This window comes from Colletotrichum costaricense (genome assembly GCF_030867565.1).
Source record: "Colletotrichum costaricense strain IMI 309622 chromosome Unknown Scaffold_13.1, whole genome shotgun sequence".
Lineage (NCBI taxonomy): Eukaryota > Fungi > Ascomycota > Sordariomycetes > Glomerellales > Glomerellaceae > Colletotrichum > Colletotrichum costaricense.
The window spans coordinates 395,082-411,324 of NW_026848242.1; the positions used below are offsets into that span (position 1 = coordinate 395,082).

Here is a 16,243-nt window from a genome sequence, read left to right on the forward strand (position 1 = left end):
AGGATTAGGATGTAGTGGTGCACCCAAGGCGGTGGTTACCCAATGCCAAACCACGCTGCTCCTGGCCTAGCCAGTCCACTATCTGACCATCTAATTCGCCGAGTGTGAGAGGATTTTTCTCTCTAATAATCGTCTACTTTTATTCGCGCGCAAATCTCGCTTGTTACTCACGCCACGCGCTCTGTATCATCGTCACCTTTTGACTTCTCTTCTCTCTCTCTCACGACGTGTGACAGAGATTGAAAATTCATCGCAACTTTTGCGTCGCAGCCTTATAATCTGCTTTTTACCGTATAAGATTGACAATTGACAATTGCGCTTAAACTGCAACTATGGGTCAACCATCCTTCGCGGCGTCCAACGCCCTCATCTACGTCACCTATGGACTCTTCCTGTATGAACTCTGCGCAGCTCTTTCAATCTCAACACCCTTTATCGCTGCTGTTTTCCCTCCCTCCTGAAGAGTGTATGGTACTAACGTTTGCGCAGTATCACCGGTACTGCCATTGCGTGGAAGTTCCGCAATCAGTCCAAGGGAGAGTTCCTGTCTGGAAATAGAACTCAGACGGGTCAGGAACTCTTCCCCTTTGCATCATGAGAATGAGAGTGAGAGTATATGTGTTTAATGGGGCCAGACGAGGCTGAGTCTCTTATATCTGACCGCGTCTGCAACACTTGGCTCTCATTCCCTTGAGAAACAGTCAACAAGCTCGACTCTCATTCGGATCCCCCAATGTATAGCAAACTAACACGCACTCCCCGCAGCCTTCCCCCTGGCCCTCAACTTTATCGCCTCTGGTGAGTGAGGAAGACGCGGGTGGTCTAGCCACTGCGCTTCTTAACCCGATAGCAAAGCATCTTCGAGAAAGAAGAGCGGCAGAACGGCACGGAAAACAGCAAAGACTACGAGACTACTTTCCCACGAACCGCACAGCACAACGCAAGCCTACAACAGATGATATGAGATGATCGACTTCTCTATCCCCGATTCTTCTCATGAACAGAATCATCATGAGACGAATGACTACGGGCCAGGAATCCAATCGAATGACTGACAGGCAGGTTCGTAACCCAACAACAAGAAGATCAACAATTACTCCTCGACTTCCATTTCCCCCCACTCCCTTTTTTCTGATCTCATCTTCTGAATCGGCGGAGACAAGCCTACTAACCTTTCTGGCCACCCTGAGGCACACCTTGAATGTGGCCAGAATTATCTGTGGGAAACCCTCCCCCCTTCTGAAGATGTCATCAGGAAAAAGGGGGTGGGGGGAGATGGAAACATCGGGGATGCGGCTCACTACGGGCGCGGATTTGAAGCAGTCGCCGCGCATCCACCCTCTTCCGTTCTCATCGTCTCTGGAAAGTCCTTCTTGGAGGTCTCCTTCTGAGACGACACAACAGAAGAGGAGATGCCGCGAAATGTGGAAATGAAGCTGAGATTGCACCGTAATTACTCGATCAAGTTAATGCTTGCGTGGGAAACGTGCTGCCGCTCCGAACATCTCTCCCCCCTCCCCTCCCTCTCTCCTTCTACCTTGCCTCGGCCTCGTGAAATACTGACAAACACACCTAAGCCCTCGGCTCCGGCATCCTCTTCTCCTACCCGGAACTCGCCACAATCACCGGCGTCCAGGGCGTCCTCGTCTACGCCCTCTCGTCCTCTCTCCCGCTCCTCATCTTCGCCGTCCTCGGCCCCGTCATCCGCCGCAAGACGCCCGAGGGTTTCGTCCTCACGGCCTGGACGAGGCAGCGCTACGGCACCGTCGCCATGTTGTATCTCAGCTTCATGACCCTCGTCACGCTGTTCCTGTACATGGTCGCCGAGCTGTCCGCCATCGGACAGGTCGTCAACGCCCTGACGAGTCTGGATGGCTTGCCCGTCATGATTGTGCAGTGTGTCATCACCACCATTTACACATGTAAGTTTCCCCCGCCGGTATTCTGGAGAAATAGAGAATATCAGACTAACGTCCGAATCATTAAGCCCTCGGTGGTTTCCGCATCTCCTTTGTGACGGACAACATCCAAGGCGCAATGGTAATCTGCCTCATCATCATCGTCGCAATCACAATGGGCGTCAAAACAGATATCGACACCTCCCTCATCGAAACCTCAGGCCTTCTCAAACCAACCCTCCTGGGCTGGCAACTCCTCTACATCCTCCCCATCTGCATCCTCACAAACGACTTCTTCCTCTCGGGCTTCTGGCTCCGCACCTTTGCCTCCAAAACAGACAAAGACCTCCGCGTGGGCGTCTCCATCGCCGTCGTCATCATCCTCTGCATCCTCACCATGGTCGGCGTAACCGGCCTCGTAGCAGCCTGGTCCGGCGCGCTCCCGCTAGACCAGATCGCAGACAGCGGCTCCATCGCCTTCTTCCTCCTCCTCCAACAACTCCCCGCCTGGGTCGTCGGCATCGTCCTCGTCATGGTCTGCACCCTCTCCACCGCGGCCTTTGACAGCCTGCAATCCGCAATGGTCTCCTCCGCCTCAAACGACCTCTTCCGCAACCGCCTCAACATCTGGTGGATCCGCGCCGGCGTCGTCCTCATCATCTTCCCCACCGTCGTCATCGCCCTGAAAGCCCCCTCTGTCCTGCAAATCTACCTCATCTCCGACCTCGTCTCCGCCTCCGTCATCCCCGTCCTCGTGTTCGGCTTGGTCGACCGCTTCTACTGGTGGCGCGGCTTCGAGGTCGTCGCCGGCGGGCTGGGCGGCATCCTCACCGTTTTCTTGTTCGGTCTCGTCTTTTACGACGGCGACGCGCAAAAGGCGGGTAACCTGCTCATCATCTCCGAGGGCCTGTACGCCAACGACTGGAGTGTGTTCGGCGCCTTCGTCGCTGCGCCCGTGGGCAGTTTCCTCTGGGGGTTCGGCGCGTTGGGGTGCCGGTTGGCGTTCCAGTACGTCTTGGCCAAGAAGAGCGGTCGCCGCTTCGACGCGCTCGATCGGCCTGTCGGGCCTGGGTTCACGCCCGAGGCTGACGGCGCCCCTCGCTATGTTGAGAGGGACGAGTATGAGGCCAACTCTGAGGTTGAGGTCATTAAGCCCGCTGGCAAGTTCTTCTAAGGGCCATGCCTCGATCTCAACGGTGAGCATGCTACTCGGAGTAAGCAAAGCATAAGCGATCAGAAGGTGTTTTCCTGAAGTACCATTTGATCCTTGCATAGCAATTCGTATCAATACATGAAAAGTGGAATAAATACCCACGGAAGGGAAAATAACCCTAGCGAAGTAGGGAGAAGGGGGAGATTTTGATTCTTGTATTTGGTGGTCGGTCGGAGAGTCTTTTGCTCCTATGCAATCAGGCCCGTTCTATAGCCAGCCATTTAATCAGACACATATAATACACTCATTACATGTTTTTGTTTCACTCCTCATACACATGCCCGCCACAACCTCCTGTTGTCGTCCTCACCAGTGCGACCAAAAGATACCAGCCTCACAGCCGCTCCCCCCGTCTCTTGGCATAATCCTTCTTCTCCATATCCTTGATGCCCTTTTGCATCATTTCCCAGTCCTCCATCGTCGTGGCCTGCGTGTTGCCCCACGCGATCCACTTCTTGGGCGCCCACGTCTTGGGGTTGAACTGCCTGGTCATGACAAAGTACTCTGTCTGGTTCTGCACCCGCAGCCCGCCCTTGACGGGCTTATTCGTCGACTTCTCAATCTTGTCCAGCTTCTGCGAGCTCGAGATGGCGACGACGACCTGCTGGATAACCGGCGCCTTGCCCAGCGGCGGCATCATCGCAATCTTGTGGCTCACGATGCGCGGTTTGCCGTCGTAGCGGAGCAGCTCCCACGTCAGCTTCTCCGTCGCCTTGCGGCGCGAGATGACGGCCGACAGGGTCTGGTAGAGGGCCGGGGTGCAGATCTCGCGGAGGGTGTCCTTGTCGCCGGCGGCCAGGGCCTCGCCCAGGCGGCGGTGGAGGGCCTTGGCCTCGGGGACGATCTTGGTGTAGCTGAGCTGGAAGCGCGGCTTGGTGGTCCAGTTCGGCATGGAGTGGACCTTTGCGCCGAAGACGGCGAAGAAGTCTAGCACGCGTTGCTTGAGGCGGGCGTAGTTGTATGCCCAGAGGGCCTTGGGGGACTTGTCGAGTTGGGAGAAGGGTACGGTGACAAAGGTTCCTGTTGTGAATGCCGTGTCAACGCGCTATTCTCTGTCTGTCTCTTTCCTGCTCCCTCCACGTATGAAGTGTGCCTACTAAATCACACCATCTCGATACTGAGAACGCACCTGGAAGCATAATATGTGCCATAGTCATGGACTTTTCGATCTCGCTGGCAGAATATCCGCCGTCGGCCTGCGAAGCTTTCTTGTTCTGGCGCGAACTCATCCGCATGTCCGCCGCAAATTTGCTTGCGTAGCCCCTCCTCGCCGACACGGCCACGACAGGCGACGCTGCTATCCTCTTGGCCGCGGGGAGAACTCTGGTGAAGGGCTGCTGGGGGCGCATGGCTGCGCTGCCGAGGCCGAGCAGCGGCCTCGCGAATCGGTACATGGCGCGTGACGGATAGGTCAATCGGTATCGATTCGTGATCGTAGGATTATGCCAGTTTCGAGGTCGTCGTCGTCGTCGTCGAGTGCGGGAGCGGGCGGACTCTGGGAATGGTCTGATTCCGAATGGGTCGTCCTGTCCTCTTACCGGGGAGCTCTATCACGAACACCTCTGCTGACCAAAAATTCCAATTGGAAAAATAGGTGGTCCAAGCTTTCGGGGGACATTTTTCTTGAGGGACCACAACTCGGTCGGAATCCTCCGCGGCAAGCGCTTCGGCCGTCGCATCTTTTGGAAACAGCGGAGTGCACGGCTCATGTTCTTGCCGCGATGGTCATCTGCGCCACACTGTGGCTTGTAGAGCTATGTTTCCCCCACTAGAGTTGAATTACACCAATGACAGCCTCGATAGTCATCAAGCCACGTCGAGTGGATAATTGCTTCCAAAAATGACGACGAAGGCAGGCACTGGCAGGGTTGTAGTATCCGTTCATGATGTGTCGGACTCCTCAATGAGGGAGAAGAGGGATTCGTACCTTACGCTACGAATACGTACCTTACCCACGGTCGGGCAGGACCCTGCTGTCATTGTCTCAATTCCGCATCCACAAGGGAAGCCCGACTAAAACGTGCCTGTACCTGCTCATGCTGCTCAGTGCCCAGTGCTCAGGGACGACGTAGCAATCAAGATAATGTGAGGTAGCGAACCTGGAAGGTGGGAGGATGGATGGATGCTTCACCTCTTTGGAATACTCATTAATCAATCCAAACCTTTTTTCTTTTCTAATCTGGTCTACAACTCTGACCAATAGCTCACCTCCTGGACCAGCTGGATTCGGCCATTTTGGCATTATCTCACGCACACACACATTCCCGTAATTGACACTTGTCGACACAATTGCGGGCAGCGGCACGCGACCTACCTGCCTGGGCTTCCATTCCCCCTCCTCGTCCTCGTCTTCGTCCGTCCTCCGAATAACCCCCCAAAAAGGGTCCCTCATACTCGAGCTCCAATCCCTCCTTCACATCCCGGTCGCCTCCAACTCTCGGATGCTCTCCGTTCCTTGGAACATCCTGTCCCAAAAAACAAGAATAGAGGGAGGAAATCGACCGCACCCCCCAGAAACGAGCTGCAGGACCGCCCAATCCCAAGTGCTGGAGCACGACGCCGAGACACAACCTTGGAAGCACCAGTGTGCCGAGCTACCTTTCCGTCTGCCACTAAGTAGTTCTCGACTGGAACTTGCTTCTTCCAAACTTCCAGAAACCCGCTCCGCTCTGCTGCTACACTACGCTACTCGCCAACCTTACCTACCTTGGGGTTCAAGGTCCTAAAAGGCCTAGACGCCTACGGATACCGGACTCTTCGACCAACCGGCCATCTCACAATAGCTTCGAACCTAACCCTCCTTCTCGTCCATCACACGCTCTCTTCCTCTCTCCGTCTGGCACTTGCCTCCTTCGACAACTCTACTACCCCCATGCCGCCATCGTCGCCGCCGCCGCAGACAACCGCACCCGAATCCCCTCCATCAATGGCAGCGCAGTCCGCCGCAACACCACCGCCTCACAGAGCTTAGATGGCACCCCTCGCGCGCGCCGTCTCAAACCACCACCTCCAGCACCAACACCACCACACAAACGGCACCCCGATTCCCACGAACGGCGCTCCTCCAGACCCAAACGCAGACGACACCACCTCCGGCCACCCACCGCCCTACAACCCGGACCTCGTCTCCTCCTCCCTCCTCGAACCCCGCATCGCCGTCGTTCTCAATGTCCCCAAGCCATGGCGACCATGGCTCTTCGCCTGCCGCCTTCTCTCTATCGGCCCGGCCATCTTCTGGGCCCTGCAGCCCGCTCTGACCCTCCTCGTACAGATCATTCCCGTCGCCGTACCGGGGGGAAAGAAAGCTGTTGATGCTGCTGCTGCGGCGGCCTCTGGAGTCGGGGTTGGCGGTGTCGTCAGCGGCGGGTTCGCGGGTAGCACGTGTCCCCCGCCCAATTGGCCCCCCGGACACTCCGAGATACCCTTCCCATGGACTGAAATGTCCTTGGGACTCATGTGGGTATGTGGAAGCATTGCTCTTCTCTGGGGGAGCACACAACGGCGCCTGCGCTGGGTTGTGCCGTTGGATGAACCCCCGAAAGATGAATCAAAAGCTGACATGAATATCGTGTTAGTGCGGAGCTTCAGCGTACCTCTCCTTCTTCTTCATAGACTGCCTGATGTCACGATGGTAAGTGGTTGAAGCGCACCTTTCTTCTCCACATGCTGTGTTCCGTATATGAAGAGGCTCATCTAACAACGACTAGGCTCATCAACTACACCCCACAAGCGACAATCATCCGCCTCCTTACAATCAACTCCACCAACGCCTTCCTCACCGAACGAATCCTCACATTTTCAGGCGGCTTCGAGGACCCAAGACTTCTTCTCCCCGGCTGGGTCACCATAGCTACGGTCAGTCAAACGCTTTCCTGTTCCACAGCAGCTTTCTACACTTGGGCCGCTACCGAAAGCATTAGTTAAACAACCGTTAACATCTTGCCCTGCGTGCGTAAACCAGACCCTTACGATAGCATACCACATCACCCAACGAAGCATAAACATCCAAAAGGAAACCTCCACCTCGATCAACATCTTTTCCATCGCCAGCTTCATCAGCATGATATCCCTCCTCGCCCACCTCCACTACAACGGCTCAGACTATCCCGAAAAGCCGTTCGAGTCCCTCGCCAGGTTCATCCTGCAGCAGTTTGAGCGTGTGACCGGCGAGGTCATCTTGCCTTCCTATTCACCTTCGCATAGCGAACTATAGGCGCCATGTCACGAATCTAAATTTTCAGAGCATTGTTCCATCTATTTGATATGTTTTGGTGAATGCAGGGGGGACACGAACTATGTGTCATGGCGGATGGACCCCCACGATGGAAAGTATTTAGGGGCGGGAAGCTCGAGAAAGAGGAAAAAACGCGACCTTGTTGAAAGCAACGGGTGCTGGAATGTGCCTTGAGAAACATAGATACCCCAAATTCACAGCTATGCTGCATATAAAGTGGTTTCCTCATGCAATAAGACAAGTTGCTGGCACGTTGTTACTGTCCACAATGTATGGTTCAAACTTCCGTGTAGATGAAGGGTCAACTTTCGTCTGCTGGGTGCCAAATCGCAAAGTGGTTTCCAGGCAGTGGAAACATCCTTGACTAGGGATTGTCTCAAAAAGTGACATGATCCAAGGACTTCGACGAATTTATCAACGGCCACAAGGCTCCAAAACAATAGCACACATCACAAAAATGGCAAAAAAGAATTGGGACAAGTTTGTCATTTTCAAGACTAAATCTCTGGACCACCCAAACCATCAATGAAAGTACGGTGGGCCCTTGTGAGATGCTCGAGATCTAACTGTCTCATCATGCGTCGAAGCTGACGCAAGTCGCCCTCAACCTCCACCGATAACCTCTTCTGTCGGTGGGAGGTATACCGTCCTACTACGTCACATCGGGTGCCGACACTGAGCGGCGTCGAAAGGCGGAGAGGCTGCTATGCCTCGTGGCTCTTCTCAGACCCGGACGTCAGCCGTAGCCGCTGTGGCCAAGGCTGGTAGGAACGGTGGCGACTTGCGGCGTGCTTAGAAACCGTGGACCTTGATGGTCTTGGAATCCAATCCGAGTCCCTCCTTGGTGTTGATAAGGAACTCTTGCACAACCTTGCGCTGGTCACCCTGGAGCTGGATGACCTCGCCCATCTCGCTGTCAGCTACGATGGTGCCATTGCAAGCTAGAAGGGGTCATGTTAGCAGGCCGCCCATGTCATATTGGGGTTGAAGCGGGGTAATCCGTACCAAATTGCTTCTTGATGACCTTGAGAATTTTCTTCTGGTCGAATTTCTTCGGGAGACCCTGAACGGTGGTCAAAGTCTTTCGTCCATTGCGCTCTGCAAGTCATGGGTTAGTCACTGTATGTTGATTGGTTGCCTTGAGTCAACGCGCGTGGGACCGCTCTGTCGGGACGTGCGGCATTTGTGTCTCTCGACAGCAGGGTTTGGAGGTTCGCGACGTACGTTGGATCCGAATATGGATATAATTTTGAGACTGTTTGGTCTCGCCGGTGTCTTCGTCGGCTTCGGCGAAGGGGTCTGAAGCGCGACAATGGTCAGCATCCTGGTAGGCAAGTTGGTGGCGGTCAGGGGGGAGAGGGGGCAACGCAATGTGTTCCAATCTCTAGGCGACAGCGAGCCAGAAGACTTGAAGGAACACGGCGGTGATGATCGTGGATCGAGGGAAGACGACTGTGGTGGCGACATACCGTAGGACTTGAGATTTTCAATTGACATAAACTCGTCTGTTCGGGGGTGACCTTGGGAAACGGGTTGGGTGACGATTGTCGGGGGTTTAGCGACGGACGGCGTGAGAGCGGTCTCGCTGTAGTAATGTTCGAGTAGTTGGGTTGTTGACACGAGAATGCGGTTGTTCGCAGTTGATCTAGCGGTTATCTGATGTCGTTGATGTTTGTACTGGGTCGATGATGATGAGGTGGTGGGAGACAGACGAAAGAGGGATCGCTGGGCTGGGTGGTTATATACGTCGGAAGATTTATGGGGGGTGGACGGGGTCTGCAGATCAGTGACTGATGTTAGGGTGGGCAGGCGGGCAGCCCGCAAAATTGGTAACTTGGGACGGAAGGAATGACGGACTCGGGTTCGGGCGGGCACTGAACAGAGTTACAAAGAGCGATGCAGTCAGGTACCTATCTCAACTCCTCTGCCTGTATTAGGTAGCGATGGGCGGATAAGGTACCTGATTTGGCTGGGTCTCAGGCCCTCCTGCCCTGGTGCGAGTAAACCGGGGGACTTGGAAGGTGCAGGTGGGCACGAGGGGCAACTATTGCACAGGGCAGGCACAGGCCACTGGCCGTTTCCCGTGCCTGCTCTGGCTGAACCAGCGGGAAACGGAATCGCGTGAGCCGCTGACTGCGCCCGATAAGGTACCTTGACTTGGGAGAGATAAGGCAATGGAACCTCTCATCACCCGCATCTTCTTCTGCCTTGTGGTAGTTTCCGAAAGGCATTGCCCCTCTGTACTTCGCACAGTTCAACGTGTGTTACTCACCCTTCGCCCATCATCCCAAAGTCAGCCCTCGCAGTGAGCACGTTGTTTGTGACAAACCCGTCCGAGTCCTGCCCTGCACAAGATGACGACTATGGATATGGATACCTCATTGCAGAGGTTTGGTTGGTGGTCACACTTGGCACAGAAGCAACAGTCACACCAACACCAGCACGGCCCACACCTAGTTGTGGCTGGACTCATCGACTCGCGCGCCGCCGCCGCGACCCCATGATTGTCCCTGGCTATTTGCGGTTTAGTCGGCGGGATGCCCAAACAATCTATGGATGCCATCTGCAGCTCGTATCTCGGCAGGTTGCGCTACCCGGCTCCCAGGTACAGCCACCGTGAGGCCTCTGCCAGCTCTCTGCCAGGACGTCGGCGCCACCGGAGCTTCCTCGATACATCATACAGCTGCAAGAGGTCTCTCGTCGGCAGCCACTACATACCTCCAACGATCACGTACTTTCAAGGACTGAGACATGGGCAATCATCTGATAGGGGACCCCCCTGGAAAAGCGCCAGCCCAAGAGAGAGGCACAATGTTGTTTGTTTCGTCTGCAAGACAAATCCTGACTCCCTGCGTCTGCGGCATCTGCATCAACGCCAACTCGGCCGGCTTCCAGACCTTGCGCCTTGACCAGTCCCGACTCTACAATGACCATCTGCTGCCAGCCGGCTTTGCCGCTTTCAGCGCCCAGCCCTACAACTATCAAGTCTCCGGATGCGGCTCCACGATGCGTCACTGAGAGCTGACTAGCATGTTCCTGTCCTCCGTCACAATCCAACAATCCTACGAACAGAGCCTTTCAGACCATGGTCGAGCAAAAGCAGGATCGTGGTCAAGGCGCTTAAGCCACTCGATCGTAAAGTCACGAAATGGAAATTAAAGACTTCAAATGTTCATTACAATTCCACATTCATCAGTCAAGCTCTGGCACCGGCAAATGGTCGACAAGCTTGAGATGTGTCAGACCCAGCTTTCCCAATGCTTCGATAGCATTCTGGTCCCGCAGCTCCTGCGTCTCCTTCTCCGAGACCAACACAAAGTCCTGTTTCAGCAACCATCCGCCCTCCTTAACGTTATACTCCTCTGCCGTCGCCTTGTCCACCTTATCGAGGTCGACAACAAGACTCTTCTTAACACCAAACACCGCATCCGATTTCTCATATGGATCTCCCCGGATATAGAGTGCGCTAGTTGATTGCGTCAGCCAGATCCATGATCCATCTCACCCAACCCTGGCCATCCGCATCGGAACGGAACGGACGGCGGGTTCTTGAAAGAGCTAGCTCTTACAATGGAGCAATAGATAAGGGCGGAAAAACCTACGTGATCAAGTGGTCCCAGCCTTCCTTTTGGAACATGAAGTGCAGATGCGCTGGCCGCCAGCAATGACGCCCCAGGAGAGAAAGCAACTTTCCAACCGGCCCATCGTGGGGAATTGGATAGCTCACGGGCTTGATTCCCTGGAAGAAGAAGCGACCCTCCTTATCCGAGATCATGACACAGCGCTCGCTTGCTTCTGTCCTCCCTTCGTGCTGCACGTCGTAGTGACCACTGCTGTCCGTCTCCCAGATGTCAATCTTGACTCCGGAGATGGGGTTACCTTGTCGGTCCTTGATGGTGCACACAACCAGCAGCGGTTCGCCCTCAGGATCTCCCGACATATTCGCTCCGTTCTCTAGAGTCGGCGCATCGTGTGTGTGGAATGGCCCCAAGACGGAGCCTTCGGTGGAGTCGGATGGCTTGGGATGGTTAATGCTGTCGACGAGTAGGGAGAGGCCTAGGATATCGGAGAGGAGAATGAACTCCTAGTCGGGCGGTCAGCGTCGTTCGTCAGGAGTCCTGAAGCCATCCGCTTTATTCACGACGGGTGCACCGCGCGCCGACTTACATGCCGCACGTCGCTGCTAATCTGTCCGCAGCCGACAAGGAAATTCAGCGCCGCCATCCATTCGTCAGTGCTCAACCGCGTCTCCCGCGCAAAGTCGTGCAGATGGGTGACGAGCCGTTCCATGAGGTACTTGAGTCGTGCATTGTCGCTCTGCGAGTTGATGCGAACGGTGTTGGGTGTGATGTTGTCGATCGTGAGATCCAGGAGCTCTGGTGTGTTTTGAGCCATTGTTGCTTGCTAATTGTGTGTGATCTAGATGCAGGCAGCGACAACGGTCCGATTTGCTTCTCAAATGTCCAGTCGAGATAGTAACGGCTTTCTCTTTGCTCGTCTCGTCTATCTTTAATATCAAGGACCCCGGATTTATCTGGCAGAGGTGGTACTCTTCGGAGGGAGGGGCACTCTTTATGTAATGCTCTGTAATCGCTGATTTCCGAGTGGGCTACCTAGCTGTACCATGCAGTACAGATGGTCTGAATTTCGAGTGTTGGTCGACGGGTGATACCTTAGCCGCGTCGCGGCAAATCCGCCGCACCTTGGACGTAGTCGGACACTTCAGAACACAACGGATTTACGGAACAAGTCTCTAAGTCCTAGGATTAACTGCTTGGAAAGAGGTATGTCAGCACATTGTCATTTGATAGTTCCCCAAGACTCGAGGATACGGTAATTCTCCCCCTCTACCCCTCCTCCTCCACCACATCCCTAGCTAGGTACCTACCTGGGTGATAATCCCCTCCGGCACTCAGTCTGAGTCTCTGACTTCATAGAGGAGAGGGCGTTCTGCGGGGTACTAGCGCTGCCCCGCCCCCACAACCTGTCGCGGGAGACTCTGAAGTTGGTGGAGGGCTTGGAGGGGTAGTGCAGACGGGGTCCGAGCGTCACCCCCGGGTCCTGGCTCGGGACTTGCGATGGGCGGGCGGATTGTGTAAGCGGCCTTCTTCGGCACTTGGTCCCGGCCGGGATGTCCGGGGGATCATAACGACGAGAGGGTTTAGAAGTGGTACATCTAGATTAGGAACTATGTTGTGTTCTGCCGTTACCTTTGGGTGATCAGAGGCTGTACACTTTGGTATGGAGCTTTGGTCCCCGTGTGTTTTGCGTGAGGATGTTTGCTACTACCCAAGGTAAGTAAGCAAGGTAACGACGGCGAAGTATCATGAGGTCACATGGCGACGAGTACGTTTCATGCTGGAGAGATGGCTGTTAAACAACCAGAGCATTGATCTTCGTGCTTCGTTGAAACTCGGACCGATGGGTAGCAAAAGTGAGAAGAGACACTCGAGATTTGGCGGGTAAGGTAACTTGCGCATCATCAAAGTGTGCTATGTCATTGAGCTTCTTCTGAACTGAAATGTCAGTACAACACTGAGATACAGCTGCCACTCTCCCTTTAGTTCTCTTCTCATCGGTTACTAGTAGTGGGCTTTCCTTCCGGTACCATGGCACATTGATTAGCAGGCCCGGGTCAGGTTATCACTGCTCGATTCCGAGCCCCGTGCCGCGCGGGGCCCACTTTCTCCGACTAAGCCCTCGGCGCCGGCAGCGACGTAAGATTCTCCGGAGCGAAGAGCCACCTCTAACACAATTTCGTGTAGACGCGAACTAACAAAACCATTGTTGAAGCTACCACGGGTCACAAAAACCCCCCCCCCCCCCCCACTGGAGGTATGCGGTGTGCCCTATCAACGACGCGACAATACGACACAATGCAACTCGAAAGATTGGATAAACAAAAATCTGAAAAACCTAAACCCGAGTCATGCCATTCACAAAACCACGCAGTATCCAGAAGAAGAGGGATAAACGGAGCGTAATTCCAGCAAATATGAACGCGTAGGTATTATAACTTGCTCTGTGCACAACAAAGATAACTCCGCGGATAAAGCGGCTTTGAGAATCTGAATCCAGCAACTTGACAAATGTCCTCCGTCATTTCCCAACCCCCTTCCCGGACGGCCGACGAATCAATCTCGGCACTTGCTGGTCCCTGCATGATCATCACAACTCAAAGTTCACGACCGTGCCCGGGCTTTTGCTTTTCTTTCTTCAGGACACTTTTTTTTTTTTTTTTTTTTTTATTAAATGAAGCGATGTCATGTTCTTTCGCACACTAGTAAATAACGTAGGCTCCGTGATAAGGTATTCGTAGGCTGCATTGGAAGTTTCCCCGTAGCCGCCGGCGTTAAATAAGGTAGGTTCGATCCCGTCTTGGTACCCTGCCATGGCTGGGGAGGTGCGGCATGTTGCGGCATGTATGATGTGCCTGATTGCCCAGAAAGGGGGGGCCGTCCCTACTTCTTTCACCCGTTTACGCGTTTACGGAAGGCCGGGATTGAGATTGGGATTGGGATTGCTCTACAAGGTAATTACGGACAAGAAAATTGTAATCGTAAGGTGTGCCCGGTGTTGATGTTGCGCGCAAGTGCCATCGGATTAAGCTCCGACCTGACTCCTCTTCCTCTTGCCCCTTTCCTTGCCCTCCTTGCGCAGGAGTGAGTCCTCGGGGCCCTCTTCCCCGTACCCTCACCATCCCTGGAACGACCGTTATCCACCTTTTGCTTTTCCCGAACCCAAACCGGGGTCGGCTTTCTCAATCTACCAACCTACAAACATTTACATCGACAAAACGACCGAGGAGAACTCCAGAGCGAAGAGATATGGCTGCCGCTGGGCAACCTCTGGTGCGTTTTTTGACGAGAGCTCATACTGCGAGGTTTTGGTTTAACTAATTGATTGTGTTTCTAGGAGCCCGATACCTTTGATTCGGACTCGGCAATCTCGGAGGTATGAGTGTTTTGTTCTGCCCAGCTTGCGTTCTTCCCCCCCACCCACTTTGTACCTTTCTCATGTCTAGTTACGTGGCGGCGTTTCACGTCACATCCCGCGCAGCTAGAGCTCCAAAGATGCCACCGGAAACGCAACGAGAGCCTGGCTCTCATAATGTTTCCCAGATAGCATCAGCCATAGACTAACGATATCATGTGCTGCAGCTTCGGAATGGCAGTACCGACTCGCCTACCCCGAGTATGTTGACGGTGCTGGAGGAGAATGGCAGGACATATCACGCAATGAGTTCCGGGAGTGAGCAGTGCCTTGTGAACCGCCTCTCCGATGCTGGGGCCTTGACTGACGATATCAAAACAGAATACCCGTTCCCCAACGATATTGTCGAGCAGGAGCGCCTAGGTTTGCATCTCTCCTCTTTCGGTGTGCGGATTTGGAAAGGAACCCTGAAGCTCATATTTGTATCATCTCAAACCAGATTTCCAACACCTCATGTGGAGTGTGACGCTGGGCGACAAGCTATGCCTATGTCCTAAGGACTCACAAAAGGCAAAGCGCGTGCTGGACGCCGGTACGGGCACCGGGATCTGGGCGATGGATTACGGTGAGATAATCTGAGTCCTGCCTCACCTTGCTTTGGGGTTGTGAGATTGACGATGTTGAAATTGCAGCGGACGCACACCCGGAAGCCAAGGCAAGTCGATGAGATCCTCTCCATCCCGGCCGACGACTACTAAGACGGTCTTCATCTAGGTCATTGGTGTAGATCTGAGCAACATCCAGCCAAAATGGTAGGCTCATCAAGTGGGAAAAAATCTCATTGTCGTGCTCACTGACGTCGGGATGGCAGGACACCTCCGAACTTAACATGGGAGCTGGACGACCTAGAGCAGAATTGGACATGGTCTCAGCCGTTCGACTTCATCTTTGTCCGCATGCTAGCAGGGAGTCTCAAAAACTACCAAGACTTTATCAACCAAGCCTTCGAGTGTGTCTCAAACTTCTCTCTCTCACTCTTACCCTCACACTCATACCCGTCCATCTCATTCTATGCACACTTATCCCCAGCAGCCACTCAAATACTCACCTTCTTAACCACCCAGAAACCTTGAACCAGGCGGCTACCTCGAAATGCAAGACCTCTCCCTTCCCTACCGCTGCGACGACGCATCCCTAACGCCGGACTCCCCAATCCACAAACTCTCCGACCTTTTTCTCAGAGGCGGCCGCGTCACAGGCCGCAACATGGACGCGGCGCCCACCTACGCCACCCTCATGCGCACCGCGGGCTTCGTCGACGTTGAAGAACAACAATTCAAGTGGCCCGTCAACGCGTGGCCGCGCGACCCGCACTTCAAGACGTTGGGCGCGTACACGCATTGTAACCTCGACCACGGGCTCGAAGGGTTGACGTTGGGGCTCGCGACGAGGAATTTGGGGTGGAGTAAGGAGGAGACGCTGCTTTTCTGCGCGACAGTGAGGAAGAGTTTGAGGAGCCATAAGGTGCATGCTTATGTTCCTTTGTGAGTTCGGTTCCTCTTGATGATCGAGATTAGAGAGACTATGTGCTGACTTGCCTGGTACAGATACGTTGTGTACGGGCGGAAGCCGACGGTGGCGGAGACGAGTGGATCTAATCCACCGGAGGGTATACATTAGCCGTTCATATTCCTCTAGTTAGGGACATTATTGGGCGTAGGGAAATCATGATAGACTACCGGGCTGGCGGTTTACTAGGGGGTTCCATTTCGCATATGGATCATGGTGTTTTGGCGTATTGCAATGAGGGAGCATGGTTCATCAACGGCCGGCGAAGGACAGAGAAGCGTTTCATCACGGGAAGAACCTGGGTTATCTTTATGGTTTATCAGGACAGCCATTCCAATTTTTCTTCCTTTCACTCTAGCTAGGAAATAACTCCAGGCACGCCATCTGTCGGGTTGC

General features: G+C 54.3%; 7 protein-coding genes across 7 annotated transcripts; 4 read left to right on the top strand and 3 right to left on the bottom strand.

Moving 5' to 3' along the window:
• Nucleotides 1-332: 332 nt before the first annotated feature.
• Nucleotides 333-3,072, top strand: CCOS01_11571 (uncharacterized protein; the record flags this gene model as incomplete). The annotated part of the gene is made up of 5 exons (XM_060459724.1): nucleotides 333-394; nucleotides 490-569; nucleotides 766-798; nucleotides 1,578-1,922; nucleotides 1,988-3,072. The coding sequence occupies 5 exons, from the start codon at nucleotides 333-335 to the stop codon at nucleotides 3,070-3,072; spliced, it is 1,605 nt and encodes a 534-aa protein (XP_060309555.1).
• A 373-nt stretch (nucleotides 3,073-3,445) lies between these two features.
• CCOS01_11572 (uncharacterized protein) lies at nucleotides 3,446-4,505 on the bottom strand (the record flags this gene model as incomplete). Its single annotated transcript, XM_060459725.1, has 2 exons — nucleotides 3,446-4,131; nucleotides 4,241-4,505. 2 exons carry the CDS (start codon nucleotides 4,503-4,505, stop codon nucleotides 3,446-3,448), a joined length of 951 nt encoding a protein of 316 aa, XP_060309556.1.
• A 1,577-nt stretch (nucleotides 4,506-6,082) lies between these two features.
• Nucleotides 6,083-7,324, top strand: CCOS01_11573 (uncharacterized protein; the record flags this gene model as incomplete). Its single annotated transcript, XM_060459726.1, has 4 exons — nucleotides 6,083-6,571; nucleotides 6,687-6,742; nucleotides 6,819-6,966; nucleotides 7,073-7,324. The coding sequence occupies 4 exons, from the start codon at nucleotides 6,083-6,085 to the stop codon at nucleotides 7,322-7,324; spliced, it is 945 nt and encodes a 314-aa protein (XP_060309557.1).
• An 813-nt stretch (nucleotides 7,325-8,137) lies between these two features.
• On the bottom strand, nucleotides 8,138-9,217 carry CCOS01_11574 (eukaryotic translation initiation factor eIF-1; the record flags this gene model as incomplete). The annotated part of the gene is made up of 4 exons (XM_060459727.1): nucleotides 8,138-8,286; nucleotides 8,351-8,443; nucleotides 8,570-8,644; nucleotides 8,815-9,217. Coding segments are annotated over 4 exons (720 nt in total), but the record flags the coding sequence as incomplete, so codon positions are not given.
• Nucleotides 9,218-10,156: 939 nt separating this feature from the next.
• On the top strand, nucleotides 10,157-10,363 carry CCOS01_11575 (uncharacterized protein; the record flags this gene model as incomplete). The annotated part of the gene is made up of 1 exon (XM_060459728.1): nucleotides 10,157-10,363. One exon carries the CDS (start codon nucleotides 10,157-10,159, stop codon nucleotides 10,361-10,363), a length of 207 nt encoding a protein of 68 aa, XP_060309559.1.
• Nucleotides 10,364-10,537: 174 nt separating this feature from the next.
• CCOS01_11576 (dioxygenase) lies at nucleotides 10,538-11,740 on the bottom strand (the record flags this gene model as incomplete). Its single annotated transcript, XM_060459729.1, has 3 exons — nucleotides 10,538-10,811; nucleotides 10,948-11,429; nucleotides 11,513-11,740. The coding sequence occupies 3 exons, from the start codon at nucleotides 11,738-11,740 to the stop codon at nucleotides 10,538-10,540; spliced, it is 984 nt and encodes a 327-aa protein (XP_060309560.1).
• A 2,234-nt stretch (nucleotides 11,741-13,974) lies between these two features.
• CCOS01_11577 (TAM domain methyltransferase) lies at nucleotides 13,975-15,958 on the top strand (the record flags this gene model as incomplete). Its single annotated transcript, XM_060459730.1, has 8 exons — nucleotides 13,975-14,196; nucleotides 14,261-14,299; nucleotides 14,506-14,701; nucleotides 14,778-14,903; nucleotides 15,066-15,090; nucleotides 15,150-15,287; nucleotides 15,403-15,822; nucleotides 15,886-15,958. Coding segments are annotated over 8 exons (1,239 nt in total), but the record flags the coding sequence as incomplete, so codon positions are not given.
• Between the last annotated feature and the right edge of the window lie 285 nt (nucleotides 15,959-16,243).